Source organism: Nothobranchius furzeri, chromosome 2 (genome assembly GCF_043380555.1).
Source record: "Nothobranchius furzeri strain GRZ-AD chromosome 2, NfurGRZ-RIMD1, whole genome shotgun sequence".
Lineage (NCBI taxonomy): Eukaryota > Metazoa > Chordata > Actinopteri > Cyprinodontiformes > Nothobranchiidae > Nothobranchius > Nothobranchius furzeri.
The window spans coordinates 7,323,874-7,342,087 of NC_091742.1; the positions used below are offsets into that span (position 1 = coordinate 7,323,874).

Below are 18,214 nucleotides of genomic sequence, written 5' to 3' on the forward strand. Positions count from 1 at the left end.
ACGGTTTATAACAAGATGGAAACAAAACAATCCAGGTTGTATTTCCCATTTATCAAATGTTTGTTGAACATTAAAAGTGATGCTTTCCACATAAAGGCAAAACAAATGAAAGTGAAACCATATTAATCTTGCTCTGCTGATTGGGTTTCGCCTGCTTTGGAGGATAAACACAGAGATAAGCATAACAGACGCGCTTCAATATGCAAATTTATGTTGCATCAGCTGCAGGAAAACGCTGCTAAATGCCTGGTAAACATCTGGAGGCTGCGAGTCATTTCTTAGACATAAATACAGGATAATTACAAAAAGTGTAACAAGATCAACCTTTGGCTTTTCCTCATCACAAATATAAGTCACACTTGTGTTTATCTGACAATGGGGAGGATTTCACAGTCTGCTGCGTTCCTCTGCAGCTTTGTAAAGGTGAGACGAATCACAAGAGTAATTCTCTTGGCGATGGTGTTCCCTTCTTCAGTTCTGCCGGGTCGCTCCTTGAACTTCGTGCAACGAGTCCGCAGACTCTGTGCAGCAGCTGTCATCCTCCTCCGCGACCTTTATTACCGTCTTCCCTCTAGCGTGACCCTCCTCCAGCTTCTGAAAAGCCTGAGGCACATGGGCGAAGGGAAACTGTGCCTCCACGACTGGCAGGATCTGTGATGGAGCAGCGAAGGAAATGCCAGCAACACAAACTTAAAATCAACACCTGTCAGGAGGAAAGGAAGACTAAACGAAGTTGGACTTCTCCGTTGCTGCTGACCAGCGGTAGAAGTTACTAACTTGCCCTGCAGTGGAAGAGTAATTTCCCCCTTTTTTATAACTTTTTTGCAAAGCTGAGTTCATTTCCTCTACGCCTGATTAACGCCAGACCGGAAGAATTAACCTCACTTCAGTGGAACCTGTCTGACAACATGAAGGAGGCAAAACGATCTCAAAAAGCAACACGTCGAGCAAACGCAAGCCAAAAAGGCTGTGAGAGTTGGACTCCGCTAAAGCTGCCCTTTGTCACCGATTCTGTTCGTAACTTTATTGGACAGGATTTCTAGACACAGTCGAGGTGTTGAGGGGATCCGTTTTGGTGACCTGGCGATCAGGTCTGTTTTTTTGCAGATGATGTGGTCCTGTTGGCTTCATCAGTGTGAAGCAGCTGGAATGAGAATCAGCTCCTCTAAATATGAGAGCAGGGTAGAATGCCTTCTCTGGGTTAGGGATGAGGTCCTCCCTCAAATATCTCAGGGTCTTCAGTGAGGGAAAGATGGAGCGCAACCCTACCTCTCCCTTAGAGGTAGGGTGAGAAGCTCGGTTATCTGGCTCCTCCACATCGAGAGGGGCCAGTTGAGGTGACTCGGGCATCTAGTTAGGATGTCTTCGTGACGCCTCCCTGGTGAGGTTTACCGGCCACGTCCAACCGGGAGGAGACCTAAGAGAAGACCAGAAAACACTGGAGGGACTATGCCTTGGAATTCCTCTGGAGGAGCTGGACCAAGTGGCTGGGGAGAGGGAAGTCTGGGCCTCCCTGCTTAGGCTGCTGCCCCCGCAACCCGACCTCGGATAAGCGGAAGAAGATGGATAGCATCTATATGGAAATCCAAGACCAGAACCTCTGCAGCCCGATAAGAACAGTTTTAACAGTTCAATCCTACGCGTTACCGAATACGATGTGAATAATGACGATCATAAAGCTTCAACAGTAGGAAAAGTGAGATAATGAGGGAGACGCATCAGAATGTGATGAGGCTGGACAATCCTGTCCTCATCCCACAACACAAGCAGCTACAGGCTTGTTATTCTGGTCAGCATCTCTTGTTGCTAACAATGAATGGAAGGCGCGGTGGCGTCACTGGAAATCATTCACACTCCTGACAGCCAACACGACACCCAGAGAGTGTGTGTGGGTTTTGTGAGGCGTACAGCTTCCCGCCAATGATGGGAGCGCGTCGCGTTCAGTAAGCCCTGAAACAAAAGGATGGAGGGTCCGCACGCTTCCGCGACTGCTCTGCTCAGCACTGTTTTTAAAATCCTTTTCACAGTTCCCTGGCGCCGGACTCGATCACCCAGCTATCAGCCGCGCGCGCCGCCCACTAACCAGTCTCTGATGCACTCTACCTCTAGAAAAACCACAGCCAGCATTTAGGGAATCCCTGGCATGAGCTGTACGAGGTACATCTCAGCATGAACTCCACTCTCAGGCTGACTCGTGTGTAAATGAGACCACTTTTACTTCCCTTGCTATGTTGGTAAGCATGTACGATATAAACATTAAACCAAATACCTTCCCCGCATCCACGAGCTTGCTGACATCATCCAAGGCAAACCCATCAGGAGAATAAAAGGCCCACCTGTAGAACACTCCACTTGATGTTATGCTCTGGGAGGTAAACGGAGGTCAGCCAAGCATTAGAAATCAGACAGATTGAGACAGATGGGCTAAGACATGATGGAGAGGTTTTCCAGCATCACAAAATCACAACTATCTAACTAAAGACAGAAAAACACCAAGAAGAAACTAACGTTGACTCCAAGGGGCAAACTGCTACTAAAAGTGAAGTCAACGTGGGCGTGGCATAAATTGCAGTTCCCACTTCACCCACTAGGGGCTGGCCCCAGAAAATAGAACGTCCCTATTGGCTCCCATGTCAAATGCTAACTTTCCAGCCTAGCTTAAAAACATTCAAGGTTTAAAAGGTCACATTTACCATCATGACAAATCTGAGCGAGGTGGTTTATGTTGGTTGTAACTCATCTGTTTAGATGTAATTAAAGGGGAACTAGGCAGTTCTCACTTGCTTTTAGCACCCTCTAGTGTCTGTTTGTGGAACCAAAAGCAAAACCTATCTTCTCACTGTGCATTCGTCATTTTAGCACGTTTATCTACCAGCTGAAATGTCTCCCCAAGCTTCCTTAGTGTCTATAGGCGTGATTCATCACTAAATTTAACACATTAGCTGTGTTGCTGCCAGTCTGAAGTTGCAAGTGGAATATTCTGGCCAAAGGGGGGCGATTGTGGCCTTTCATTAACCCTGTAAAGGGTCATTTTAACACATACTGGCTGAAGAAAATCATTTAAAAATATGACTGATTTGCTAAATATCCCTTTAATGCATGAAATTATTCTTAAATTATGAATATTTAGGGGTGTGTCTTTTTGATTTGACAGGTAGTAGATGAGCCGTCAGCGCTAGCATTCCCCGAGCCCCAGCCTCGACGTCACATTAAAAATGTTACAGGTTAGACAGCAGAGGGCAGCAGAGTCGTGGTTGTCTGGCTAAAAGCGCTCATTTGCTGCGGTTAGCTAAGTTAGCTCGTAGCAACATCGGCCCAGAGTTTAAAGAGTGGCAAACATCTGTCCCCACCTTCAGAACCCCGCTCTCCGCTCCATTTTTGTATTTTCCGGATGAGATGTACGACAGAGCCAAGATGGCGGTGGTGGGAACCACCTGCTGGGCTTTAACTCGGCTCTTCAGAAACTTACGGGTGACGGCGCGGAGGGTTCGTCCATATTTTAAATCGAGTGAATGGTTGATTCCAGTAGAAATCCAACAAGCAACTAAATCATTAAAAAGGTATTGAGGGGCAATAAACCACCACATTTATTTAGAAAATGACTAAAAATGTACTCAAAAGAACTAATAAAAAGCAAAAGAATTTATTTCTGACTAAATCTAGCAGCATATCTGATATTATGGGGTTCATTTGGATTACCTTGTTACATAAACATTACTTTGTGTTTAAGTTTCTGTCTGTTTCTCAGAGGCGTTACCAAAATATCTCTCAGGCAGTCTTTACTGGGCATAAATCTTCGTCTGACAGCTAATCAGCATTCGCAAACACAAGAAAACACAGGAGAGTTTTACACATTTGGAGCTGAAAATTCACGAGTGTCACTCACGACAGATCTTGCAGGATTATGTGAGCTATTTTAAAATTTGACCAAAAAAAAAAGAAGGCTAAAACTCAAACAGCAACAAACTTTTACTTCAAAGCTCAGCAGGTGAAGAGAATTTCCCAGACATATTATTACTACCTGTTAAAAGTGCCCAAAAACTGACATGTCAATCTCTTCAGCTCACACGGTTCTATTAAAACGATCACTAACAGGATATTTTTCAAATATCACAAAAAATGCTGCAATGTCATCATCCACGAAAATGTTTAAAAAAAAGTTTGAAGTTAAAATATAATATTTTAAGTCAAACTGACAAACACTCTAGATGTCGACATTATTTTGGACCAATCAGGTGGACCCTCAGGACCGTGAATGCTCACATCTCATTTAGCTTCATCAGGATGACAGAAGAGAAATGTGGTTTTTGCTTAAGTCAAACATTATTCAGCAATGATACTCAATGTTTACTTAAAGTACTTTAGATACAAGAGATGTAATCGGTAGTTTTCTTTTCCAGCAGTGCAGCACAATGAACACTAGAGGGCTCAGTTGTGCTGTGAGACAGGAGGAGAGCTGAGATGCACCAAACTGACCAGCTGGCTGCTCTCATAGACAAAAGGGCTCAGCGGCTTGGCGAGGAACACAGAAATGCTGGCATAAGGGGGTGGGGTCAATCTGAAAGAACACTGAATACTGCTTGTTCAGCAACAAACCCTGCATCCCGTCTAATGCCCGTGCTCACATTTACTGTCTCATCCGCAGACGAGCAGTCTGAGCAGCCGTGCTGCCATGATTGCCTCAGCTGGTGGAAATTCCAACCAGCACTAGTCTGTTCGTCCGTTGTGATCATGTCAACATGTGCAGTCTGGGGGGAGAGAGGATTTTCATGAGCCAGACCTTAACTAAAATTCTTCTGTGTATTCTTCACCCGCACACAGTCAGGTTTACGAAGCTAGCTCAGGTAATTAAGTGACACTGCCCCCCCCCCCCCCCCCCCCCCCCCCCCCCGGCCCCTGAACTCATCTGATCAACTGAACAGAACTAAGATGTAGCAGAAACATTCCAGGTGTCTGAACAGGTTGTTTCCACACTACTGAGGATCCAGCGGGTCGTTTCAGTTTCGGAGTTACAGCGCTCCACCCAGCTCAGGGATTCACTTTGGTTTAGAGGAAAAAAAACAATCTGATTAAAGCGGATTCGGCTTTTAAAGAAGGGTGGATGTTTGTGTAACATCAGAAAGAAATATCAGTGTGTGTGAAAACTTTTGAGCCACGTCTGCCTAACATGGGAGTGTCTCACGCAGGACATTTTTGAACCACGTAGGCCAATGTCCTCAGAACTGTTTAACAGTAGGTATTGTATATTCTGAGGATTGGACAGTTCTGCTTGGAAAAGAAACCTACAGAATTGATCAGGAAATGATTATAGAGTTCATCATATAATTATTATAAATTATTATGAAACACCAGAGACATCAGAATACATATGAAGACATTTCTAAATGATGTAATGGTTCATAAGGGGTCATTGTGAGTGATGTAGCTTATGTCACTGACGCGGTGCTGAAGAGTTTAACTGAAACTTAATCTTAGCTGTTTGTTAAACTACTCTAGTAAACCGCTGTTAGGATTAAAGGGACTTTACGGAGTTTTGAATTTTTATGCTCGCGATTGCCCCCTCAGGCCAAAAGCTTAACGGCAGCTTCAATAGTAGGCTCGTGCACGAGGCGCGCATGCTGTACGTGCACACTCCTTAAGGAAAATAACAGCTAAGACAGTCGTGTGTGTGTGTGTGTGTGTGTGTGTGTGTGTGTGTGTGTGCGTGTGTGTGTGTGTGTGTGTGTGTGTGTGTGTGTGTGTGTGTGTGGGAGGACAGAGGACAGGTGAACGCGCAGCTAATTAATTAAATAATTTGGTTATGTACCTTTCTCTTCAGCACAGTCGACAAAGGTTTATCTGTGAATTCAGTGCCGTTCGGTGAGTCTCAAATAAAAATTTGAGCATCTTACTGGAAAAAAAATGTACCATTAATGTAAAAAAGAAACTCTAAATAAACTATGTTCACATCCAGAATCGAACCCGAGTTTTCTGCACAAGAATCCGATGACTTAATAGGTGAGCTAAAGCGCCAGTGATGTCATTTGTATCGTTTGTATCAATGAACGGTTTGGAGCGAAAATGGTTATTTTGTTGCTAATTTGCAGGAAATATCTAGAAGAAAGTTCTACAGAAAGTAGCTAAGGGTCCTCAGAAATGTAGCTGGGTTCATCACTAGGCGTTAGGAACAGCGACAAAGTGGCACTGCCTCACTCTGCTGCTAAAGCTACTGATAGCAAATGCTACGGGCAATGCCTGAGCGTGAACACGCATGAAGCAGCCTGCTCAACCCGAGCATCTCTCTTTTTCTGTGATTTTACAGAAAAACAGGCAATCACAGTAAAAATGCCAGGGCTCATTCTACAGGACCAGGGCATTGCAGGAGAATGTATGAAGAAGAAATTTATTATTTCTATACATGTTTTGACTGTCAAACTTCCATTAATGTCCCTTTAAATGCCATTCTGTCTGGCGTTTCGGTTCAGCACAAATATCACAACAATAATAGTTGATTTTAAGTGACTTCGCGTTTGTAACACAGCTGCTTAAAGCTAAAGGTGCGCAGATCTATTACAGCTGCTGCAGTCATGGAATCAGAGCTAATTATCATCAATGTGTGGTTGTCGAGAGGTTTACTTTATTTTGGCAAGATCAAAGAAGCACGTCGGTCACACTGTCCGACCATTTAAAGTTTTTCGTCGGACAAAATTAAAACACGTCGGTAATGTCCGACGTGTTTCTGCAAACACTGAAATATACATGACTATAGGGCTGGGCAATAAATCAAAAAATTATTGTTATCGAAATTTCTGACTTATCGTGATAATTTTTCCCATGTCAATAAATGTGATAATAAAAAAATGAAAAGATGTGTAGGTTGGCAGCGTTCATGTCCCTTTAAGAAGCTGTATCACCATGAGTCACGTAAAAATGTGACTCAACGTGCGACAGCCCCATCTAGTGGACAACTTTTGTTTCTGCACACACCTGTAGTAATCATCCATTTATCATTAGAGGTGAAATCCTCAATATACTGTGATATTAATTTTACGCCATATCCACCAGCCCTACATGATTACTAGCAATTAGCGTCGTTACTCCCTGTGAAACGATGTCTGTATCTGTGCATGTGTGCGGATATTTGAATAATGTCGAAATATCACAAGAACCAATGAACAAATTGTGATTAAAAAAGGGGGAATTGTTTAAAAGAATAAGTTGCGGTTTGGTTTGCTTTTAGCACCCCCTAGTGTCCGTTAACCAAACCAAAAGTGAAACTTATTTTCTCGCTGTGCGTTCTTCTTTTTAACACCTTAATCTAACAGCTGAAACGTCTCTCCAGCCTTTATCAGCTTCTACAGGAGCGGTTCATCACTAAATCAAACAAATAATGATCTAAAACATGCAGTAAACACATTGCAGCGCCAGGCATGTCAGCTCCTCTTCACTAAGTCCAACAGGAACCAGACTAGCACTCTGAAGATGCAAGTGCGATATTCTAGCCACAGGGGGCGATGTTGTTTATGTGCTTAGCCGACGCTTTTACCCAAAGCGACTTACACTTTTTTTTTTTTTTACCTATAGGACGTGTTGTGATCTGTGGGGGAAACCAGAGTACCCGGAGGAAACCCACGCATGCATGGGGAGAACACGCAACTCCACGCAGAAAGGCGAGTTTTGAACCTGCGACCTTCGTGCTGCGAGGCAACAGTGCTAACCACTGCGCCACCATGCAGCCCATGCGATGAGGGTCTGACTGGCCTTTCATTAACCCTGTAAAGGATCATTTTAGCACATACTGGCACAAGAAAATGATTAAATAATATGAAAAAGTTGCATAGTATGCCTTTAAACTTTGGAATCCACCTGATCCAATATGGCTGCTCTGTGCCTGGTGAAAACAAACCCAACCACAAGGACAGCAATTAGCTGCGCGTTGTGCTTCATAGATTTTAATGCACTAAAATGGCTGTAACTGATGAAGAGAGATAACCTGACATGTACAATGCAAATGTGAGACCATTGTCAGATTGTTGCTGAAAACTTGGGAATTAACTGTTGGTTTGCTTATGAAAGGGCTGACTCCCAATTCCATCAAACTTTAACACAGTATTATAAATGCAACATTGGGAGTTGATCTTTGACCCCGGTGTCATACTGAAAGCTTCGGCGGCGCGAAACGGCAGCAGAACGTCACTGCTTTAAATAGAACCAATTATAGTCTATGGAGTGTTTCAAACCAGCCCCTGAAGCGGCACGCCGTCTGGGACATGTCGATTTCCACAGTGAACATTGGGCTAGACAAGAAATCACACACAGTTTCAGTGTAAAATCCCTGGTACTTTTCAAAATAAAAGTACTGCAGCAATGCTATTCCATTTATATGTAGCTTACGTGTGACCAAATGGATCGTTTACTCCCAGAATCATTCCAGAAGTGAAGCCGTGTGTTTTTCATTACTTTAATCCTGACAGTAGAGAGAAACGTCATATATGACATCAAATAGCGATATCAAATGTGATTTCCTTCTTTGTTGGTTTAATAAACAAATCGTGATCTTGTGATCTCGCGAGTCAAGCGAGGAGGATGGCAGAAGTCTCGAGGGATTTTGTGATCTTGTGCGTCCAGCAAAGAGCACAGTGAGGGAGCCGTGCCGCAGCCAAGACCTTCCCGGTGTGCAAAGGACTGCTTTGCAAACTGGTTCACGAGAAAACCGTTCCGCTGCCGTTTTACGCCGCTGATGCTTCCAGTGTGAAACCAGGGTTAGACAGTTAATGTTAGCAAACCTGATGTCGCATATGATGCAACCCTAGCATTGCTCAAGATTAGCATCAGCAAATCTGTTTAAAGAGGACAAAAGACGAGTTTGTCTTACCTGAAAAGCTGTGTTATGGAGAGTGAGAACAGCTTGAAACGTCCCGTCTAAAAGACCCATGGAGTCAGTATTCAGGAGTAAAGGTGATACCAAGGTGACGTACTTTGCCCCCGACCAGGGCTTCAGCAGGCTCGTCGCCCACTGCTCCGTATCGCCTCCCACGTTATCCAAGATAACGTCAAACCTAGAGGTGCGAGCACAAGCTGCAAGCCTCAGGAAGTCTTGCTGGGCAAAAGCTGACATCTCAACATAAACAATAAACCGCTTTTGATTATTAAAACCGAATGATCATAGTTTCCATGGAAACTAGAAACTGAGTCAGAACTTTTGGGGCGTTTAGGGTTCCCCTCAGAATTGTATCAGTTCTTTTTTATTAGTTGGATTTTTACCCAACATGTGTCTTGCAGCTAAACATTGTCACTAATTTCCTTTTGATTTAGCGTAAGATTTTATTCTCTGGTTGTCCTTAATAACACAGTAAGAAATCGTACTTCTCCATCATCTCCAGCTGTTCGGCCACATCTCCAGCTGTGTAGTCCACCACCTCGTCAGCCCCCAGACCTCTGACGAGGCCTTCAGCATTCTGAGAGCAGGTAACGGTTACGTGTGCACCCCAAGCCTTTAAAAGCTGGCCGAACGTAGACAAAGGAAAACAATATTACACGTGCATCAACTTGCCTCTGCAGCACGGTTTATGAGTCAGTAGTTCCTATGGCTACAGGAATATGTCTTGACTTACTTGAATAGAGAACGTTCCGACACCTCCGGACGCTCCGGTGATCAAAACTCTGGGAGGAGAAGGCCCAACAACAAGAGGTTCTTTTAGTTTTTGGATGACTCGTTTAAGAAAAGTTTACAAAAAGAAATTAGGCTAAAGGAGGTGAACGGACTCTCTGAATGACAGGAAACAGAGATGTTCTAGTAGATTAATGAGTAGAGACAACATTTCTATTGGCAAACATAGTATAAAAAGTGTTTAATATCAGTAATTAAATTATTACATTTTTGGGCCACTCTGATGTACAACTTCCTGTTACCTTATTAGCCCGGTTGAACATAAACAATTATTTAGGTTGTTCAGAAAGATTTAGATAGCATTAATAACTTAGAACACTTAAGAAATGGAAAAAACTTCCTTTCAAACTTTTCGTTTTTTCTTAAATCTCCCATTCATTTTTTTTTTTAATACATTAGCAGTGCTCTCTGGTAGGAGTGAATGCCTTGTGAGTCGTTCCACGTGGGGGGAAAAAAGCTCTGGCACTCCTGTTTTAGGAAGTAGAAGGTAGCTGGAGGAGATGAGGGCAGAAAACGGTGGGATTTGGAATATTCCAACATCACACCTCTGATTGGCTAACAGCAGCACAACTCTTTTACTGCCTCCATGAACAATGTTAATGTTGTATATCCACAAGTAACACAAGCCTGACGGAGTTCTGCCTTGTTTTGCCTTAATGAGTTGCTAATGCTAACGGTTAGCTTTGACTAGCCGAGACGCGCTCTGCTCTCTCCTGGCTGCTAAAGTCAACAATAGCCTTCCTCAGCCGTGAGCCATGATGGGTGAGTCTATGAATGCTAATTTTCCGTGTGACGTAGATCTGTGAGGCTTTAAGTGATCCGAGCATTTCCCCGTCCATTTTCTTTTGGCGGCTAATTAAGGGAATAGGAGTTTAAAGTGACACTTTAAGCAATTCCTTTAAAAGTGGGGTTCAATGATTGTATTGGTAGAAAATGCACTACAGTGATCCCTCGCTACTTCGCGGTTCGTTTATCGCGGATTCACGACTTCGCAGATTTTTTCTTTGGAGCCTTACTCAAGGGAAATTTGCCAATTCGCGGTATTTTTAACCGATTTGCGGTAACTTTCTATGCGAAATATCAAGAAATTCCTATTTTTTTCATCAATTTCATCATAAAATGCACTTTTTGTAATAAAACTATAAAAAAACCCAAGTAAAAAAAATTTTTCTTGAGTTTTACCCACAAAAAGAGAATGTGATCATACAATAATTCAATATAGTACTGTACTGTAAATATGGTGTCCCTACTTCGCAGATTTTCACCTATCGCGGCCAGGTCTGGAACGCATCTACCGCGATAAACGAGGGATCACTGTAAACTTTTGTGGAGTGGGTAGGTGCCCTAGGAGGTGCTCTGTACCAGCTTAATGGCTGTAAGCTATTTTCTGTGCCAGCAGCTAACAAGTTAGCCTTTTTCAGTTTACCGACTGTCAATAAAAACACAAGAAGAAGAAGAAAAACAAAGATGTTTGCTTTTTTGTTGGCATCATAGTGGAGCCTGGAAGCAAAAGTCAGAGAGTAACATCTTTAAAGGTGAAGGAAAACACTGAAACCGGAGAGAAAGTGGGCTCAGCCGGCACTCTTCTGAAGGAGGATATGAAATCATGGGCTGATGTTGACCTCGCTTTGTTGCTACTGCAACTGCTCCAAAGTGAATCTTTTTACTTCGTGGCTTATTTAGTAAGACTTGGCTCATGCTAGTGTTAGCTTGTTCTTAGCACTTTCTACAGCAGGCTGCTGTGGGGTTGTTTACAAGCAGGAAACTAGTGTTCCTACGCCTGCATATGAAAATCAGAGTGAATGATCAAATTTCAAAAACAAGTAAAACAGTTTCTCTGTGAACTTGCCCTTTAAAAACCTCCCTGATGCTTGCCATGGCTAACACAAATCTATCCAGGATCAGAAGACTTTTTACCTTTTATTTGAGGAGCTTTCACTGCAAAGTCCCCCCGTATGGCCAAGTGCAGACACAGCAGTGCTGGCCACATAAGGAAAGGACGCCGCCTCGATGTGACTCACTGATCTTGGCTTATGCGAAACCTGCAGAGAGCGCCAGCCAAACAATATTAAAAAGTATAAAATATTAACAGGATGTGATTTTAAATGCACAATGAGCCGATACCACAGTTGTTCTAAAGGCAAGTAGATAGAGCTGCTGAATAAACAGTTGCCTATGTAAATGTCCCTGTGATTACAACCAAAGCTGCTGGACAAGCCTTAACCCCGACTACTTCTTACACTTGAAAATTGTATAAAAGAATAACATTATTTTATGCACTTTAAGTACAAGACTCACCTCGTATTCTGTTAAGGTCACATATTCAGCCAGACTGCCTTGTTTCCACGGAGGAATAGCAGCCCACACCTGAAGGACAAGTGTGACATTTATGTTTATGTTTATGTATTTAGCAGACGCTTTAGTCCAAAGCGACTTACAAGTGATAGTCGGCATGTTGCCCTTGAGGCTAACAACAATAACAACAACAACTTGGCATCAATCATGGAGAGTAGGGAACAAGGAGTGGACAGTAGAGAGGGGGGGCGGGTGCAGGAGGGTGCTAGTTTAGAAGACGCTCTCTGAAGAGCAGGGTCTTCAGGAGTTTCTTGAAAGTTGAAAAGGAAGCTCCTGTTCTGGTAGTGCTTGGTAGGTCATTCCACATTTGTGGAACGATGCATGAGAAGAGTCTGGATTGTCCTGAGCGTGGTGTAGGCACTGCTAGCCGACGATCCTGTGATGACCGGAGCGGCCGGGCCGAGACGTAAGCCTTTGCAAGAGGATTCAGGTAGATGGGAGCCGTACCATCTCGGACTTTGTATGCTAGTGTTAGCAATTTGAATTTGATGCGTGCTGCTAGCGGACATTTAATAAGGTGAACACAGCTAAAATGAACCACCTATTCATGGTGTCTGAGTCTACCTATTAAGCCATCTTTAACAGCTCTTCCTCTTTTTAATCATAATTAGCTGCTTCCAAGGTCATCTAGAAACGGATGGAGCACTGTTATGAGACTAGTGTGCATGGAAAAATGTTTATGTTAATTCATTATAGTGATAACAATCCCTCCAGTTTGCTAAAGTGTGCCTCTGTGTGTAGGACCACAGAAATGTGGCCAAGTGGGAGACAGACCAGCAGGCGTCTGTAATGATTATGAGTCAGATTCATGTAATGACTGAGCAAAAAGAAGATTTTCTGCTCTGATGTTACATGACACCAGGGTGAATGTTGATGTTGAAAACTGCATTTGAAGCTATTTTGCAAAAATATTTGGTCATGATAGTAAAGATCTTTATTTAAATTCAAAAGTCTTTAAAAAGAGCTGAGAAAAGGGGCCAAGTGGAGAATAGAAGATGATGCTGCAGGGCTTAAAATACGTCTTAAAAGAGGAAAAATATGTGAAAGGAAAGGAATTACCAAGGAGGAAAATTACATTTTTCTGCATTTAAAAAGGTTATTTTTCTGTTTTTTAAACATCTAAATGCAGAAGAGGTGATTATATAATCGAGTTAAATGCTGCAAGTAGCTAAGTGACTTAAGTTAAAACCTAAAATTGCTTAATTATTTTCTGTTCCTTACCGCTCATCTTAAAGGATTAAAGAACCGGACTAACTTTTTTTTTATAAATATCACCTTGTGAATAAAAATAACTTCAAAGAAAGGTGTAACTCCTTCAACAAAAATTATGTTCAAATTAAGACAGACTCAGGAATTTTTCTCATATTTGCTCTTTGTATTTATTTATTATTGAAACAATTAATCTCTTATTGTTAAAACTTATGTTACCCTCCTACTAGAATACATTGGTAACACTTCCTTTTACAGTCCCCTAATTACTAAGTACTTACATGGTAATTACATAGTAAGCTCAAGTGTATTATTGTGTAATTAAAGTGTATGATTGTAAAAAAAGTGTAACTATTGTGTAAAGCAGTATTTACTGGGAATGATTAATAAAATAAAAACTAGAATTGAACCTGCGTTACGTGGTAATACTTGTTTAAGAACTCAGAAACAATAATACACTTACTATGTAATTACCATGTAAGTACTTAGTAATTAGGGGACTGTAAAAGGAAGCGTTACCAATACATTGTTTAGGGTTGCTTTATTGCCCTCACGTTGATATTATGCCAATAAAAAGCATTCAAGGTCAATTTTTCTTTGGTTTTGCAACTTAAGTCATGAATATTATTATAATTATTAGAAGCTTTGGACAGGTTTTAGTATATTTACTTTTGAATAAATATCCTTTACCATACTGTAGTAAGTAGGTATGTATGAAAATATTGCTACACTGAAATATCACAATATTTAGTGTTATGATAACAAATTGGTCATTTAAAAGCAGTGTGTTTTTTATTTTTATTTTTTTGGAGGCTTGATATGCAAACATTTACCATATTTTTTGTGTGGAGCAATTCCAACTCCGACTGCTAGGTGGCAGCAGTTTTTACCGCCCTAAATGTGACAGAACAAAATCTTGCCATAACACTTGATGCATCTAAGGCCCAATCCCAGTACTTGCACTGCGCCCTGTGGTTTTCAGCAGAGTGCACTTAGAGAGAGTGTGCAGTAAGGCTTCGAGTGTGTAGTACACAAGTGTGCAAATAATAGCCGAATTGAGACAGGGAGCATTAGGTCATATACTGCAACGCATGCAGGGATGCTGGTCACGGTGATACTTTTTTTTAAAAACCTTTATTTATAACTTTCAAACAAACAACCAATTATTTGAAATAAATTTACATGCATTGCAGCTTTGTCTAAAAGTTTCAGAGCGTCAGCTAATCACCTAAAATTAACTAATTTCATTAGATAATACATATTTTCAGGAAAGGCACCTGAGCCTTTTCTCCTGCAGCAATGGATTGTGGGTAATACACTTCACCTAAGTCCACATAGATGCAAATTTGGGTGAAGTGCGGATCAAGGGTGCAAAAGGGGCGTGATCAACTTCCGCATTTGAGAATCGAGACACCCTACGCACTCACACCCCTGGTTGGGATCACGCAACTGAAGGGCGCAAGGGTGAAAGTGCGAGTATTGGGATTGGGCCTTAGAAGTGTCTAGCCTGAGTTTTCCAATGAAACTGAGTCCTAAACATTGCAAATATCATCTGACTTTTATTATAGCAATATATTGTATCATCTCCCCTTTAGGAAGAAGAACAAAATATATTTTCTATAGCGCCTCTCATGATAAAATCACAAGGTGCTTCACAAAAACAAAAAATGTAAAAATATAAAAAAGAATTTAGAAAATGATTAAACATATATTTCAAATGAGCAAAAAAATAGACTATTGTGTTTAAAAAATGTAAAGAAAGAGAGAGTGAATAGGAAAGAGTGGGAATCAGTGGATCCTGAGGAAGGTGGAATAGGTAGGGAGAGCAGAACAAAGAGAGGGTGATGAAGGTCACACCAAAGCCAGCCTGAACAGGTGAGTTTTCAGCTGCTTTTTAAAGGAGTCCACTGATCTCAGGCTCAGGGGGAGAGAGTTCCAGAGTATCCTGTATCACCAGATTATTGCTTCCAATAGTAACAACCATATTATGAGCCTCTCCACCATTTATAAAAATATGTACATCTTATAAAAGATGAGTGTGTAACAAAGCACTTACCTCATCACCTGGAGCAAAGTGATTAACCTTGGATCCACAGTCTACCACAACACCTGACAGATCACGACCCAGAATGAGTGGAAACTCATTATAATTGTTCATAAAAGATAACGGATCTCTTCTTAGGTTCAGCAATGTAGCTCCATATCCTCCTAATACAGAGAAAGCAGAGAATATATTGTTTGTAAAAGTCTAAAGACAAATCAGACATCTATTTTCATTTGGGTTTGTACAACAGGTCATGACTTACCCCTCATAGCTACATCCAGAGGGTTAAGGCTTGCGGCAATCACTTTTATCATGACCTCATTAGCAGAATTAATAGTTGGAATAGGGACTTCTTCTGTGTACTTCAGAACTCCATTAGTCCCGTACTGATCAATGACCCAGGATGACATGCAGCTCTGCGGTCGTGAAGGTGAGCTGCAGATATTTCGCCTGAAGCGCACACTGCTGCAGCGAGCCTGAGCTAATGTTTTGTTCAAACCTACCTTCCGATTAAATAAACACAGAACCCTGGCCGATGCCATAACTCTGACAGAGCCCACCTAAACTTACTTCCGGTTGACAAGGTCAGTTTTAAACAAGACCGTCTGTGAGAACCAGCTACCACGAAGCTACACGGCTATTAGCATGTTCAGCCGGTCGCCGCTGTAAACACACGCATTAAGGCTCAAAACAGCCAGAACGATTAAGCGATTGCAATTACGGTGCAATAATGAAGTGACACATGTCTCTAAAGTGTAAAGAAATGATCACAAATCAACATATTAGACGTGAATTTTCCGAACACATAGCTACATAACAGTAAAGTTAGCAAACAAGCTGAGAGCTGAACGTAAAAAACGTAGCCAATCACAATACGGTATCTCTGAAAATGTTGGCCAATAGCGTAAGAGAGTTGGTTCTGACGTAACGAACAAAAACACAAAATCCCGAAAGTTTTAACGCTTTTTACACACTGTAAACAACGAATTTATTATTATTATTATTATTATTATTATTATTATTATTGTTGTTGTTGTTGTTGTTGTTGTTGTTGTTGTTGTTGTTGTTGTTGTTGTAACAAAAATCACTGAACTAACTGAGCTTTCTTCCTTGAAATGAATTGCGGTATCAATAAAAAAAACATGAAAACATAACCACAACAGAGGAAGAGAACAAAACTTAATAGCTCTGGCTCCACATTGACCTCTACATAAAAATCTATAATCTAGAGTTTATGAAACATTATAAACCAACATTTATTAGAGGTTACTGCAACACTAAAATGAGAGCTAAGTGCTCCATCAGCTGGAGATGTATCATTGGCTACTTGTGTGAGTATAGCAGAAACTAATGGAAATATGACTCGTCAGTAAAGAAAATAAACACGCATCTGATGTTTATCGTCACATGAATGAATTGCATCTTGTCAGTGTTAGACTCTTGGAAGTCTTGGTCTACAATTCGTAAATCAACTGCCATATTTTTTATTCACTCCCACACCTCTGATTCCTGCATACCACTGTATTTAATGAGTAATCAGAAAAAAGGAAATTGCCCTAGCAATTTGCTATTTGCTGCAAAAATATGTAACGTGAGGAAATATGGGTTTTCTGTGCCAAAGGTTTCATTTGACTCAGCTGGGTCAAAGCTGGGTCACTGAGAACTTTCACCCACAGATTAAGACCTGAACGCCAGCGAGTCTGGGAGAAACCATAACATCTGAACACCTGCAGTGCCAGAAGATGTGTTCTCATGGAAAAGCTAGTCATAACATAACAAAGTCTTAAACTTCCTTTCCTTTATTTTAAGTTGTTAAATGATCAGTATTATCACTTTGCTCATTATAAATGTGTTTTAATCAAATGAATGATTATTATGCTTTGGGTAATCATAATAACTAATGAATCAATGCTTAATTAAATAATGTTTTGAGGATGTTTGGTAACGACCTTCACACACTCAAACACTCACTCAAACACGCACACACACACAAACTCACAGTAAACTCCAAAACACATTTGCTCTGACGCACACGTTTGCTTTGAGAAGAGAAAGGCTTTTGGTAAGTTTTCAGTTCATGATTCAGTTCGTATTTGACAACGAAAGAGGGAGGACTTGTGAACAACGCCAACGGGGAACGGGGCTGCGGCTCCTTTCTCCCCCCCTCACGCTGTTCCTGCCAAGCCAGACAGGATAGCTGAATTACAACCGCTAACGCAGACTCGTCCAGAGTCTTTGATTTTCTGAGTAATTTAAACTTAAGAAAGCGCATCTGCAAACGTTTCATCATCACGTGTACCGAGGTCATCTCTGGACCGGAGCGTCGGACACCTTCGTCTTCTCTGTCAGCCGAGATGCCCTGGATGAAACATCCTCCTTTGACGTCGCGGATCTAAAAGAGGGTCCTAAAGTCGGTGAGGCAGTCCACGAGAGATAGCGTTTGATGCATCTTTTCCAACAAAACCTAAGTTTATTCAAACCATCACTTTTCACTCAGACACCTGTTTCTTCCTGAAGCAATCTCAGACACCTGCACACACGCATCCATAATCACATCACATCATTCTCAATCTTCAGCACATCCAACACAAGGTCTATTTGAGCAAGTTTACAATATCAACTGTTAAAGATTGTTCAACAAAGTTGCCAATGTTGATTGTTGTTTCCTATGCTTGTCATTTCAAAATCATTAGTTTAATTTGAAGAATTAAATCTTTTAACTTTCAAACTTGTCTCTTCATTGAACTGAAACACAGACCCACGGATATTATCGACAGTTTATCGATGAAAACAACCTTTGAGTCTTCTTAAACCTATAAAATTTGGTTATTAATTTATTAAAATTAATATCACAAATTAAAATGTAGAATGGTTCCTCTTTCATAAAAGAGCATAAACCATTACCCTACATAATTGACAGAGCCTACCCAGGTTCACTACAAATATATATATATATA

At 41.4% G+C, this 18,214-nt stretch overlaps 1 protein-coding gene across 1 annotated transcript; it reads right to left on the reverse strand.

Moving 5' to 3' along the window:
• Window positions 1-30: 30 nt before the first annotated feature.
• On the reverse strand, window positions 31-16,123 carry LOC107377652 (reticulon-4-interacting protein 1 homolog, mitochondrial). Its single transcript, XM_015947409.3, has 9 exons — window positions 15,520-16,123; window positions 15,270-15,421; window positions 11,948-12,016; window positions 11,567-11,691; window positions 9,594-9,642; window positions 9,346-9,482; window positions 8,855-9,038; window positions 2,270-2,365; window positions 31-651 (listed from the first exon to the last, which is right to left on the reverse strand). Exons 1-9 carry the CDS (start codon window positions 15,797-15,799, stop codon window positions 472-474), a joined length of 1,272 nt encoding a protein of 423 aa, XP_015802895.1. The 5' UTR covers window positions 15,800-16,123; the 3' UTR covers window positions 31-471.
• Between the last annotated feature and the right edge of the window lie 2,091 nt (window positions 16,124-18,214).